The 14,800-nt window shown below is 41.8% G+C and overlaps 1 protein-coding gene across 1 annotated transcript in view; it reads left to right on the forward strand.

Annotated features, from left to right (window-relative positions):
* prex2 (phosphatidylinositol-3,4,5-trisphosphate-dependent Rac exchange factor 2) overlaps positions 1–14,800 on the forward strand; it is a 358,894-nt gene that overhangs the window by 66,798 nt on the left and 277,296 nt on the right. Inside the window, exons 2-4 of the mRNA XM_060824113.1 lie at positions 7,291–7,362; positions 8,846–8,968; positions 11,626–11,730. Of these exons, the coding sequence (XP_060680096.1) occupies positions 7,291–7,362; positions 8,846–8,968; positions 11,626–11,730 (300 nt within the window). The remainder of the gene's footprint in view (positions 1–7,290; positions 7,363–8,845; positions 8,969–11,625; positions 11,731–14,800) is intronic.

The following is a 14,800-nucleotide window of genomic DNA, read 5'->3' on the forward strand; positions in this document are numbered from 1 at the left end:
ACAAGGCAAATTAAATTAAATTAAGTTACAACGCTCAGCGCTACCCCACCAAAGCACCCCATCACTGGGAGCATCAGTTGGCAAACCCGTATTTATTCGGGATTCCTCTTCCCTGGCCCCCCAGACATAACCCCTGGGGCTACATAAAAGCCCTGACCAATATGGTCGACAAGTCTGCATCTATGTAGTTCAAAAAGGGCCCCCACGACCTATGATATAGTCCCGAAGTCCAGGGGGATGTGCTCCATAACTAACCTACGCCATCCCAAGAGCGCTGGGGGGGATTCTCTGACACCCAGCTCATCAGAATATGCTTCCTCGCACAATGTGAAAGAATATTAAACAGTTCCTTCCCATGCACATCCAAAGAGGGGAGACTCGGCAGACCCAAGAGGAGGGACACCAGATCTACCTTGACCTCGGTTCCCAAGTCCCACTCCAAAACCGCGGCAGAATCCTTGGCGGGTCAGATCCAGGCCCTGGAAAGGCAGGTACAGGCCTTAGTAGAGCAGATCGATGAGCTCGAAAATCAAGGCCATCAGAACAGCATCCACTTGATCAGGATGCTGGAACGGGAGAAGGAAGGCCAACTTGTCAGCTTTCCAGAGCAATGGCGGCCCGATACCAACAAAGCTTGTGGCATGACCACAAGCAATGAGTAAGAGTATCAATATCCACTTTACATTTGAGGCACATTGGAGACACTTCTGTTTTGAATTTTGCAAGCCACTCCAGTGCGAAATAAGCTCTGTGGAGTACCTTCCAGAAAAACAAAGTTTAAAAAAAAGTTACATGCATCTTACAACAAGAAAATTAAAAGTGGGCACCCAGCCCATCTCAAGCGTACTTTGACCCTCGGCAATCCTGGTAAACCCTACCTGCACCCCCCCCAAACCATACCAAGAGAGCGAAACGAAAAGGGAATGGTAGAGAAACAAAAGATAATAGGACGGGAGAAAGAAGATAGAAGAGAGTGAAAGAGAAAAAGGGGACCCCCACATATTAAAAAAAACAAAACCAGGTAAATCAGGCAAACCATGGAAAAACAGCGTGAACATTATTGTCTGTATTATTTGAGCCAGCCAGTCTATTTTAAGGTGTCTAGGAAGTCCCTTGTCTTTTCCGATGAGTCAAAATTAATTACGGATCCTCCGTGGCTGAAACGTAACACTTTTATCTTACAGAGTGCTGAATATTCAAGTCCCTCAGCCTCCTTTTTACCTCAGCCTCCTTTTTACCTCACCAAAGGCCTTCCTCTTATGGATCACAGCTGCAGAAAAGTCTTGGAAAAATATAATTCTTGATCCTTTGTATATCAGGGCCTGTGGATCCTTTCCCAGTGCTCTAGAAGCTTCCAGTCCCATTTGCTTATCTCTGTAGCGCTGGAGTCGCACTGGGACCAGGTGGGGACGATGGTCTGATCCGGGCCTGCGCACTGCAACCCAGTGAGCCCACTTGACCTGCACCCAGCCCGCCCTGACTTCCAGCTTCAAACCCTGCGGGAGCCATTGCTCCGGAAAGCTGACAAGCTGGCCTTCCTTCTCCCGTTCCAGCATCCTGATCAAGTGGGTGCTGTTCTGATGGCCTTGATTTTCGAGCTCATCGATCTGCTCTACTAAGGCCTGTACCTGCCTTTCCAGGGCCTGGACCTGACCCGCCAAGGATTCTGCTGCGGTTTTGGAAGCCATGGTCCACGGTTCCACATCCACCATGCGCTGCCGAGACGCTGGATCTCCTGATCATGCTCCTGCAGCATGGCCAAGATCAGTTCCAGCCTGGTCCGGGTCTCCTCCATCGCTGAATTGATCTTCTCTTGGAGTTTCACAAACTCTGAGACCAGGTCTTGCTCCATAGGTAAGTCCCCTGGGACGTTCACGGTGGTCGAGGCTGTGGCAGTGGGCGTAGTGCCCTACTTGTTGCAATCCTCGCTGTCCTTTTCCCTTGGTCATCTTCCTCACTCAATTAAACTGACACACAGCAATACTGGAGATCTAAAACTATCGATTTTTACCACAATCGGTCAGAAAGGGGGGTGAATGCACCACTTTGCCTGGGTTTTGATGCAGAGCTCAGCTGGGCAGACCTACTGGATCGCCACCATCTTGGATCTCCTCTCGGCCCTTGCATTTTTAATATATTTTGAAATGTTATTATTGTTTTCTGCTGTGAAAACGGATGCAAAGCATTTATTCAATTCCTCTGTCATTTCCTAATTTCCCATTGTTATTTTCCCAGCCTCATTCATTAGGGGACCTATGTTCCTTTATTGCTCAGACTGTTGAGTTTAACAGTTAGGACATCATGTTGAGGTTGTACGGCAAGTTGACACCGTTTTTGGAGTACTATGTACAGTTCTAGTCACCCTGCTGCAAGAAGGTGTTATTAAATTAGAGAGAGTTCAGAAGAGATTTACCAGGATGTTGTCAGGGTTTGAGTTATAAGCAGAGGCTGGATAGGCTGGGACTCTTTTCACCGGAGCCTAGGAGGCTGAGGCATGAGCTTATAAAGTTTTATAAAATCATGGGGGACATAGATAAAGTGAATACCTAAGGCCTTTTTCTCTAGCGTGGGGAGTTTAAAACTAGGGGGCATATTTTTAAGATGAGAGGAGAAAGATTTGAAAGGGAGCTGAGGGGCCACCTTTTCACACAGAGGCTGGTTCATGTGTGGAATGAACTGCCAGAGGAAGTGGTAGATGCAGGTACAGTTACAACATTTAAAAGACATTTGGACAGTTATATGAATAGGCAGGATTTAGAGGGGTATGTGCCAAATGCAGGCAGGTGGGACAAGTTTAGTTTGGGAAACATGGTTGGCGGGGGATGTGTTAACCTGAAGGGTCTGTTTCCGTGTGGTATGACTCTATGACTCTATTTAAAGAAGCTCTTGCTGTCTGCTTTGATATTGCTTGTAAGTATTTTCTCAAGCTTAATTTTTTTCCTTCTTTATTATATCTTTGATCCTCTTTTGTTGATCTTTAAAACGTTTCCAATCCTCTAGTTTACTACAATTCTTTGCCATATTTATGTTTTTCTGTGATTAACCGTGGTTGATTTATCCCCTTCTTAGAAGCTTTCTTCAACACTGGAATATGTCTCTGTTGTGAGATGTGAACTATTAAATAATCCTCTCAATCCTCATTTCTTTGTAATTATCACTGTTAAGCTTAGCACAGTTGTATCTATTCCCAGTTCCTCCCTCTGAAACTGATGGTAAATTTTGCCATGTTATGGTCATTACTTTTGAGGGGATCTTTTACTCTGACATCCTTTAATAAACCTGCCTCATTACACATCCCCAGATCCAAAATAGCCTGATCCCTGGTTGGATCTCTCATATATTGTTCTCAGAAACAGTCCTGAATACTGTTAATGAACACATCTTCAAGGGTATCACCGCCAATCTGACTATCCCAGTCGAGATGATGAATAAAGTCACTGTTAATTAATGCACTGTCTTTTTCACATCTTTCCAGTGGAGTAGCAGACCATTCGGCCCATTGAGTCCCCACTGCCCATTGAAACAGCATCCCACCCAGACCCACCCTATCCCTGTGACCCTCATTTCCCATGGTTAACCCATCTAGCCTGCACATCCCTACATACAATGGGTAATTTGGCATGGCCAATCCACCTAACCTGAACATCTTTAGATAGTGGGAGGAAATTGGAGCATCCAGAGGAAACCCATGCAGACACGGGGAGAATGTGCAAAGGGTGGAATTCGCATGTGGGTCCCTGGCGCTGTGAGGAAGCAGTGCTAACCACTGAGCCACCATGCCACCCTCATTATCTAGGTAAAAACAAGGACTGCAGATGCTATAAACCAGAGTCTAGATTAGAGTGGTGCTGGAAAAGCACAGCAGGTCAGGCAGCATCTGAGGAGCAGGAAATTGGATGTTTTGGGAAAAAGTCCATCAGGAATGGAGCTTTATTCCTGATGAAGGGCTTTTGCCCGAAACGTAGAGTTTCCTGCTCCTCAGACGCTGCCTGACCTGCTGTGCTTTTCCAGCACCACTCTAATCTCGATCCCGCGTTCATTATCTCCTGAGCTATGCTCTGTCCCACTCTTGGGCTACTGTTTGTAGAGCCTATTGACTGTTCATTCCATGATCGTCTTCTGCGTTTTATTTCTTGCCTCCATGCGTATGGATTATCCAATCCATCCTGTACTATCTTGTGCCCACAACGCTAACCCATCATCCCGTCCTTTCTAATGAAGAATCACCAAAACGTCTACTCTGCTTTCTTCCCACTGCTGCTGCCAGTCCTGCTGAGTTTCTCCAGCAATTTCTGTTTATGTTTCAGATTTCCAGTATCCACAGTTCTTTGTTTTCTTATATTTCTTTCATTTCTCTCTGTCCTTTGACAAAGTCACATAACCCTGAATATTTCGATGCTAGTTTTGATCCGTATGTCTCTGTAAAGCTTCCCATTAACCCGTATTTGTGCCATTCATTCATTAAGATTATATTAGATTCCCTTCAGTATAAATATAGGCCCTTTGGCCCAACAAGTCCACACCAACCCTCCAAAGACCAACCCACCCAGACCCATTCCCATACCCTACATTTTACCCCTGACTAATGCACCTAACACTAGGGGCAATTTAGCATGGCCAATTCACCTGACCTACACATCTTTGGATAGTAGGAGGAAACTGGAGCACCCGGAGGAAACCCACACAGTCACGCAGGTGCTGTTAGGCAGCAGTGCTAACTGCTGAGCTACCATGCCGCCCAAATTTATTTTGTTCCATATCCTATACACATTCAATAAAGAGCCATTACCTTTGCCTAGTTACTATTTCTTCCCCTTTTGACCCGACTTATTGCTGGTTGTCTATGTTTGTGTATTCTGTCCCTTCTTGACTCCCTCTGAGTGTCGTTACCCAAATAGCTGCTTTGTAATGCCACAATATTCTTTGGCTTTATACTCCTACATTTCCCTTCTCCCAAACCCCCTTTATCCCTCTCTAATTAAGCCCTCTCTCCAGCCCTATTTATTTCATTGGCCAGGTATATGAATAGGAAGGGTTTAGAGGGATATGGGCCAAATGCTGGGAAATGAGACCCCGATTAGTTGTGGCTGTCTGATCAGCATGGGCAAGTAAGACTGAAGGGTCTGTTTCCATGCTGGACATCTCTGTGACTCTATGACACTGCTCTCATATCCCAGCACTGGGGCTCTAGCCCCATGAAGTGAAATCCTTTGCTCCTGCACCAGTCTTTCAGCCACACATTTCACTCCTTGCCTTTATTTACTTAATGTGAGTTTGCCTGTGGCTCAGGTGGTAACCCAGAGATATGAGCTTGGAGGTTCTTTTTCTTTTAATTTGGCTCCTTCCTGTTCAAAGCAGAACCTCCTTTCTTGTCCTACCAATATCATTGGTACCAACACAGAACATAGAACAATACAGCGCAGAACAGGCCCTTTGGCCCTCAATGTTGCACCAACCTGTGAACTAATCTAAGCCCATCCCCCTACACTATCCCATCATCATCCGTGTGCTTATCCAAGGATTGTTTAAATCTCCCTAATGTGGTTGAGTTAACTGCATTGGCATTCCACTACCTCACCACTCTCTGAGTAAAGAACCTGCCTCTGATATCTGTCTTAAATCTATTGCCCCTCAATTTGTAGTTATGCCCCCTTGCACAAACTGACATCATCATGCTAGGAAAAAGACTTTCACTGTCTACCCTATTTAATCCTCTGATCGCTTTGTATGTCTCTATTAAATCCCCTCTTAGTCTTTTTCTCTTCAATGAGAATAGACCCAAATCTCTCAGCCTTTCCTCATAAGGCCTTCCCTCCAGACCAGGCGGCACCCTAGTAAATCTCCTCTGCACCTTTTCCAATGTTTCCACATCCTTCCTGTAATGGGGCGACCAAAACTGTACACAATATTCCAAGTGAGGCCGCACTAGCATTTTGTACAGTTGCAGCATGACATTACGGCTCCAGAACTCAATCCCTCTCCCAATAAAACCTAACATGGACAATTGACATCTGGATCCCTTCCCTTCCTGTTCCAGGTTCTTCTTCACTCTGGCATTGCAGGGTGTAAGGGGTGGCTTGGTTGTAACATGGAAGATCCCTGAGGGGTTAGGACAATGTGGGTTTTTTTTCCCTTGTGGGAGAATTTAAAACTAAAGGTTTCTGCTCAAAATAGAGGTTGTTCGCATATTTAAAAAAGAGATTGAGGGAAGTCTTTTTCCCTCCAACCGGAACTCTACCAACAAACATATTGACTTGGACCCCATTTGCCACCCTCTGAGATAAAAAAAACAGGAAATGACATCACCACAGGAAATGGCATCACCAACCAAGGAAACCTAAAAACATAAATAGAAAGTGGGTCGTTAATACCAATGCTTCTCCAGAGGCTCACTGATGACATTACCTGGTACGGTGATGAAACATCTGAAAATGTATCTTCCAGCTTAGTGAGCAAACTTACATCAAGAAATATTTTGCTCCAAGAGGGTTGTGAATCTTTGTAATGCTCTTCATTGAAAAGCATTAATCATAGAATCCCTACAGTATGGAAACAGGCCATTTGGCCCATTGAGTGGTTGCTCCAAGAGCATTGCATCCAGACATCATCCCACTACCCTTTCCCTGCATTTCCCATGGCTAATCCACCTAAACTACACATCCCTGAACACTATGGGCAATTTCCCATGGCCAATCCACCTAACCTACACATCTTTGGACTATGGGAGGAAAACAGAGCACCTGCAGGAAACCCATGCAGACACGGGGAGAATGTGCAAACTCCACACAGGTAGCTGCCTAAGGTGGAATTGAACTCGGGTCCCTGGTGCTGTGGGGCAGCAGTACTAGCCATTGAACAACCGTGCTGACAGAGATTGATAGATGCGTGACAAGCAAGGGTTGAAAGGTTATCAGGGTTAGGCAAGAATATGGAGAATTCAGATCTTTTTTGAAGTTTGGAATACACTTGAGGGGATGAATATCTAATTATGCTCCTAATTTGTAAGTACATGCACATGTAGGTCAGTCAGTGCAAGTGGTTGTCTGAGTCCAGCTGATCCCTGCACCAGGCACCGTTTCGAGTAGGTGGAGTTTTGACCATCTAAAGTACTGAGTGTTGTATTTGTTGAAGTACTGTATTGAGCATCTTTTATACTTAGTGATCCATTTCACTTTGCAAGTTGTTTCAACTAGGAATGCTGTATTGCACATGTACATGTCCTAGTTCTGGCTTTACTAACTCCAATCTGTACTGCAAGGTAAGGTAACACAAATATGTTGTTTTTGTCAGGCATTTATGCAGCGAATGGTGCAGCACGTTGCTTCTAAAGTTGACAAGAATGTGACTGAAGAAACTGTTAAGGTAAGAGAGTATGAGTAGGAATAGCGAAAGGTTAATCAGCCTCTTGAGTTAGTTTTACCCTACAGTGAACCTGACAGGAACCCAATATCACATACAACCATAAGACATAGGAGCAGAAATTAGGCCTTCAGCCCATCAAGTCTGTTCACCATTCAGTCATGGCTGATAAGTTTCTCAACCCCATTCTCCTGCTTTCTCCCCATGACTCTTGATTCCCTTGATACTCAAGAACCTATCTATCTCTGTCTTAAATATACTCAATGACCTGGCCTCCACAGCCTTGTGTGGCAATGAATTCCACAGATTCACCACTCTCTGGCTGAAGATGTTCTCCTTATCTCCATTCTCAAGGGTTATCTCTTTACTCTAAGGCTGTGACCTCAGGACCTGGTCTCTCCTACCAATGAAAGCATCTTCCCAACATCCACTCTGTCCAGGCCATTCAGTATTTTGTAAGCTTCATTAAATACCCCATATACTTATAAATTCCATTGAGTATAAACCCAGAGTCCTCAAATGCTCCTCATATGTTAAGCTTTTCATTCCTGGGACCATTCTTGTAAAACTCCTCTGAACATGCTCCAGGGCCAGTACATTCTTCCTGCGATTTGGGGCCCAAAACTAGCCACAATACATTAAATGTGATCTGACCAGAGGCCTATAGAGCCTCCGAAGTACATCCCTGCTTTTATATTCAAGCCCTCTCAAAATAAATGTTGAGACTATGGTGCTGGAAAATCACAGCAGGTCAGGCAGCATCTGAGGAGTAGGAGAATGCTTCCCATTTCTGATGAAGGGCTTTTGCCTGAAATGTCGATTCTCCTGCTCCTTGGATGCTGCCTGACCTGCTGTGCTTTTCCAGCAACACAGTCTCGACTTTGATCTCCAGCATCTGCAGTCCTCACTTTTTCCCTCTCAACATAAATGCCATCATTGCATTTGCATTCCTAACTACTGACTCAACCTGCAAGTTTGCTTTGAGAGAATCCTGGACTAGAATTCCCAAGTCTCTTTGCACTTCAGACTTCTGCATTTTTTTCCGTTTAGAAAATAATCAGGTTAGAACAGTTCCTTGTTATCAATGCCGAGTAAATGCATGTGAGCTGAGACTCAAAAACATATCCTTTGAAGCCTTTGGATTAGGGAGATGTAAAGAAACCTACCCAAGGGTTCCTGTTTCCACTTTCTTCACAGTTATTGGAAGACCAGAGATACCCTCAGTGGTCACATGTGGGCCATTTGGTTGCAACCTGAGAACCTCTACCCCATTGATGTGCTAGGGCACACGGAACATTATGTTAGCATTCATCACCATCTCCAGTGAAGTTGGGGGGAAACATGTGGGTGGCTGTGTGAGGACAGTGGGATTATGAGGTTAGGAAAAATCTGGGCTCGTTGTTGGAAGTCTGTCTTCACAGAAAATTAGACAGTTTTCCACCACTTGAACTTTGTTAATGATGTGATTTCTCATGTTTACTTCCAGACATTGTTCTCCAATATTGAGGACATACTTGCTGTGCACAAAGAGTTCCTGAGTATCATTGAGGAGCATCTGTTACCTGAACCTAGTGCCCATCATGAACTGGGAAACTGCTTTCTTCAGTTTGTATGTATCAGTAACTCTGGCAGGACTGACTGACTCCAATATTTTCTTCTTTTATTGAGCTATAGTTAAACCACAGCTTTCTATTGAGATTTGGAAATGCTGGTGTTGGACTGGGGTGTACAAAGTTAAAAATCACACAACACCAGGTTATAGTTCGGAGCCGTCCGGAAGCTAGTGCTTCCAACTAAATCTATTGGACTATAACCTGGTGTTGTGTGATTTTTAACTTTCGATTGAGGATAGATTAATTACAATAACAGCAATATTAATTTAAAAAGTGTTTTTTATTCATTCAGTATATATATATATATATATATATATATATATGCATTTATGTAAACCCATATTGAATAATGCCATTACTTCATTTGCTTTGCTAAAAGGCCAACATGAAGCACATATTAAAACATAAAATTCTGGAAATGGATGTTGAGGGCATTCTATAGTTCAGTTAATGATAAAACTTCAGGGGCATGGATAGGGTGAATAGCCAAAGTCTTTTCCCTGGGGTAAAGGAATCCAAAACTAGAGGGCATAGGTTAAAGGTGAGAAGGGAAAAATTTAAAAGGGACCTAAGGGGCAATGTTTTCACACAGAGGGTGGTGCATGTATGGGATGAGCTGCCAGAGGAAGTGGTGGAGGCTGGTACAATTACAGCATTTAAAAGACATTTGGATGGGTATATGAATTGGAAAGGTTTAGAGGGATATGGGCCAAATGCTGGCAAATGGGACTAGATTAACTTAGGATATCTGGTCGGCATGGAAGAGTTTGACTGAAGGGTCTGTTTCCATGCTGTACATCTCTATGATTCTATAAGTGTTTGACATTTGCTCCTTATTTGAACATCAGTCTTATGGCCACATATATAGCGACAACCACGAATCTCTAAACGGAGATAGCTAATTACTAAAAACTGTCAATTCCCTTGGCAGTATCGAGCATTGCTCATATATTCAGAAGGACGTACACTTTTTAACCTGCCATGACATGGGCAAATTACAAAAACAATTCACGAATTAAGGAAAATAATATAACAAGAAATAATTGATGTATTTTCTTGGTACATATTGAAATATTAGATAAAATCTGTGGTTAAATATTTGATCATGCTTTGTATATAAGATTATAGTCTTCTGTTTGGGAAATATAGCAGAATTTTTCTAGACCAATACAAATAATATAGTGGATTGTTCTCATTAGCAGGGGAGTCTGTGCTTATAGCCCAGTGAAATCAGCAAGAAATAAATTCCACCTCAAAGTTACAAGTTGTGCTTTGTAGATAAAACTTCCTGCTAAGGGCCTTACAGACTTTTAAACATAATATGGCCCTGACATAGGTATTGATTATCTTGAGATAAGTGACTGATGCATGCTACCATCCTGATAAAAGTTTGTGAATTCTCCCTCCTGTTGAATGTGGTTTAATTTGGGTGATAGAGGTCAGTAACAGTACATATTGTTTTAATCAATATTAAGCGTGTATCATGACAAATAATTTGAAGTGTCCCTTTTATTGATAATTTTCTACATGTCTTCTTGAAAACAAGGTTCCAACTGTGCAATGTGTAGAAAATGTCCAGAACATAGAAATGATGTGCTGTGTTTGAAATGGCACTCACATATATCATGAGTGAAATCACTGCACAGAGGCCATTATTCCATAACCAAGTCACCCTTTATTTACATGTGCATAGTACATAGACTCTGACCAGCTAGCTGAGAGCCAGTCCCTGAAATGAGCAGACTATCTGAATTTTCTGTTTATATCTGTCAGCCAGGGCTCCCTGATTAGCCCCAGGTTAACAACCCCAATCAAGGATCTTATAGCCAATGAAAACCACTAGGCCGTCTTCCAATCACCACAATGGGCCTGGAACCTTGCAGTGTATTAGTCAGGTCTGATCATTTCCCCAAACTCATTCTTTGGAGCTGGTGTTTGGAGGGGCAGAACTGGAAGCTTCCTGTTACCTCAGGACTTGTTAGCACAAGTGTTTTTCCCAAAATGTGACCAATGCTGAGTCATTCTAACAAGTGAAGTTTGATCACTATGTTACCATCCCTTGTGAAAGTAAGCCTTGCACTTTAGAAAGCAAATGGCAGCTCTTTGGACTTAAACTGCCCGAGTGATAATGTAATTGTTCACTCACTCCATCACAACTCTACCACTCATGGATTTCAGACTGTAGGAAGATTCAGATGGCTGAGTTGCATTTAATTTCCTATCGCTGCATTAAGAAATGCTAAGAAGTGTTCTTGTTTGAATTCCTTTATCACTGAAACAAGGAAACTAACCAGTGATGTCAGCTGCCAATATTGTGTTATAAATGGATGCAGGTTGGTTAGCTCAGTTGGCTGGATGACTTGTTTGTGATGCAGAGTAATACCAACACAACATTTACACATTGACTAAGGTTAACATGAACTTTGTACCTTCTCAACCTCACTCCCTGCCTGAGGCATGGTGACCCTCAGGTGAAACCATCACCTCTCACTATTAAGGGAGCAGTCCTACAGTTCTCTAATTCAACAAGACCTTCACCTTTTTGTTGTAACTGATACATTTAAAGCTTTTATCGGCACTATTAGAACAGATTTTTGCACTAACTAACAATTCACAAGAGTTGCTTATCGAGTATTTTTTCTTTGAAATACAGAGACATCGATTTTCTATCTATGACGAGTACTGCAGTAATCAGGAGAAAGCACAAAGGCTACTTTTGGAACTAAATAAAATACAGACTGTACGGACCTTTTTACTGGTAAAGTCTCCTTTCCTTCTACATAATTGAATGCCAAAAAGCAAAAAGGATTTTCTGCAGTACTAGTAATTCATATCCGGTGATAAATATGAATTTTGACAAGGCATTCTTGATGTGTGAGTGGGTGGTAATTGATAAAAATAGATTCAGCCAAGTCTTGCTGCTCATCTGGGTGTACTTGGTTAAAATCATTCTTTAAAACAGTAGGTTACTGGTGTTATAGGTTTTGTGGATGCAAAATGGTTTATGTTTGGTCATTCATTATCATCAACCTCCTACCTGAACTACAGAGAACATGCTGCCGAACTATCGCACAATATATACACAATGCTGTTCTTGAATTGAACTGTAGTTGCTGTCCATGAGGCAAAGTAACACCAATAGATGGAAATTTGACAGGAGGATTTGTATCTGCAGTGTGTAGTGACATAACAGATGCTGTCTGCCTGCTGAATGTCTCTGAACTTTTCCCGATTTTCAATATCAAAATTGGTACTTTACAAATGTATTTGTACATTATTGGACCACATTAATTATAATTGTCTATCTATAGATGAGATAAATCCTTTCAAGTATCATACCAAGAATCTAACATATGAAATATGAGATATTTGTAAGTGAGATAAGTGGATTAATAGTTTAGAAGCTTGAATGGATTTTGTGGTGCTGGTGTAGACCAGAAACAGACCTATCTTCCTGGGGATTAACACACAAGTTAGTTTGGAGCTGACCACTTGGAGGAAACATGGATGACAATTTGTTTAAACTTTTATTCCAAGGGTCCTTGGTGCTTCGGTTGATATACCAAAACTGTCTCTTTTGATTTCAGGGGTGACCAGAATAAATGTATTTTCATTTCAAACTTTGTGATAAAAAAGGGGAGTTGAAAAATGTGGTGCTGGAAAAACACAGCAGGCCAGGCAGCATCCGAGGAGCAGGAGAGTCGACGTTTCGGGCATAAGCCCTTCTTCAGGAATGGACCACATGCTCATTCCTGAAGAAGGGCTTATGCCCGAAACGTCGGTTCTCCTGCTCCTCGGATGCTGCCTGGCCTGCTGTGTTTTTCCAGCACCACATTTTTCAACTCTGATACTCCAGCATCTGCAGTCCTCACTTTCTCCTAGGGGATAAAAAGGGGACACAGGACCTCTGTGAACCGAAAATTTAGATTTTTAAAAAATTGAATTGAATTAGCTTCATTGTCTGATGTACATCACTTGAGTACAGTGCAAGGTTTACAAGTCACCACTTATGGCATTACCAAATTCTTAGGGGGAAAAGAAATTAGAAAAATAAATAAAAGGTACAGCATAACAGAAATTCAAAAGTACAACATCATAGAAACAAAGTAGAAAAACAAAAAAATGAAGACTTCAGAACAACTACGCTTCCATCAGAATATAACAAAGAAAAAAATTGCTGTTGGCATCACAAATCTTGGTCCTTCAGTTTCCGAAATACCGAAGACAAACATTGGATTATTCTTTAACATCATCTTTCGTATGTTTATTGCTGCACTGTTCACTGGTTTTATTCACTGAATCTTTATAATATTTTTTGTTCCTGAGATATGAACTGTTGACCATCCCTGATAGTCATTAGTTAGATTGTGGTGAAATGCCTATTTTTACCACAGTACTGATTAGATTGTGGTGAAATGGTCATTTTTGCATATGTATATTGCATATGTTGGAGATACACCCTAAGTGCAGTTAAGTAGGAACTTCTAAGATTTTGACTCATGAAAGTTTATCATGCTGATAAAAGAACAGCAATATACTTTAAAATACTGGTTTGACTTTGGGAAACTTGCAGATGAAGACATTTGTATCTTTTGAGATTAGTTGAGGTCTTGGGCTTGTTAAAGAAGTGTTATTAAGTTGTCGAAGCATCTTTCAGATGGATCTTTCAGGTGACACAAACTAGTCACTGTACCCATAGTGATTAGGGTGCCAGCCAAGTGGTCTGCTTTGTTCTGCATGTTGTTAAAATTGTAAATTGTGTGAGGTAAGGTTTGTGATATATTTTTATGTAATTTGTAACTTTTCAAATGTCTAGCTGTCTGAAGGGCAATAATTAACTTGGAGGCATTTGTATAGTGGTGGTGATTTCTATACAAAAATGTGACAGTAAATACCTGTTCTGTTACGGGGTTTTGTTTTAGGTGAGACAGTTTTTACAGGTGAACAAAAAGTTATTCATTTAATTTTCAGTTGAGATAGCCAGAATTAATTGACTATTTTTTTTCCTTTTGATTAATGGAAACACCTGTACTTTGGAAAAAAACTTATGGGTTTCAGTTTAACAATTTTGCAAAAGCTTGGCTAAAGTTGAATGTGCAGATTACCTCAGAATAAGATGTTTAGTTTAAATGTTCCAGACCAGAAGTGTTTGGTTAAAATCCCAAAGGTGTTATTTGAAGCTGAGAAAATCTAAGCTTGGTTCTATGTGGATGTAAGGAAGAGGGAATCAGAATCTCAGGACTGGGAAATTGAAGCTGCATGTATGTGTGATAGAGAAGGGAATGCTCTCTCTGGTGTTTGAGTACTGTCAAAGGATGCTATTGGGATTAATGAGATTTTGAAATCTTTAAACTTACATTATATGTAAATGGCTTGGTTTATTCTATTGCACGGCTTTATTTTGTGTAATAAACTTCTGTTTTATTACTAAAACTAACCTGATAGCACCACATGTTTGTTTTTCAGTGAAAGACCACTGTTAAATGTTAAAAACAAGTATGATCTATCAAGCCAGATTGTTCAGTGCTAATATCACCTGGGATCAGAGCAAGTATTGTTGGAACTTGTGATGATATGTGCCTTTTCTCTTGAAAATGGATGTTGTAAACCTGGTGTTGAGGTGTGTGAGTGGGTAGAGTCAGGCACACACAGTTTTTGTTTTGCTTTCAATTATTGAAGTTGGGCATTGGAGTTGCAGCTGCTAGATACAGGTCACTCTCTGATGCTACAAAAAGCTTGAGTTCTCTCTCTGCTGCTAGATTTATTCTATCAGTGTTCCTTCTTCTGGATTAGATGAGATAGCAAGTGAGGGAAATCTGTTTTGCTGA

The sequence above is a fragment of the Hemiscyllium ocellatum genome, chromosome 4, assembly GCF_020745735.1.
Source record: "Hemiscyllium ocellatum isolate sHemOce1 chromosome 4, sHemOce1.pat.X.cur, whole genome shotgun sequence".
NCBI lineage: Eukaryota > Metazoa > Chordata > Chondrichthyes > Orectolobiformes > Hemiscylliidae > Hemiscyllium > Hemiscyllium ocellatum.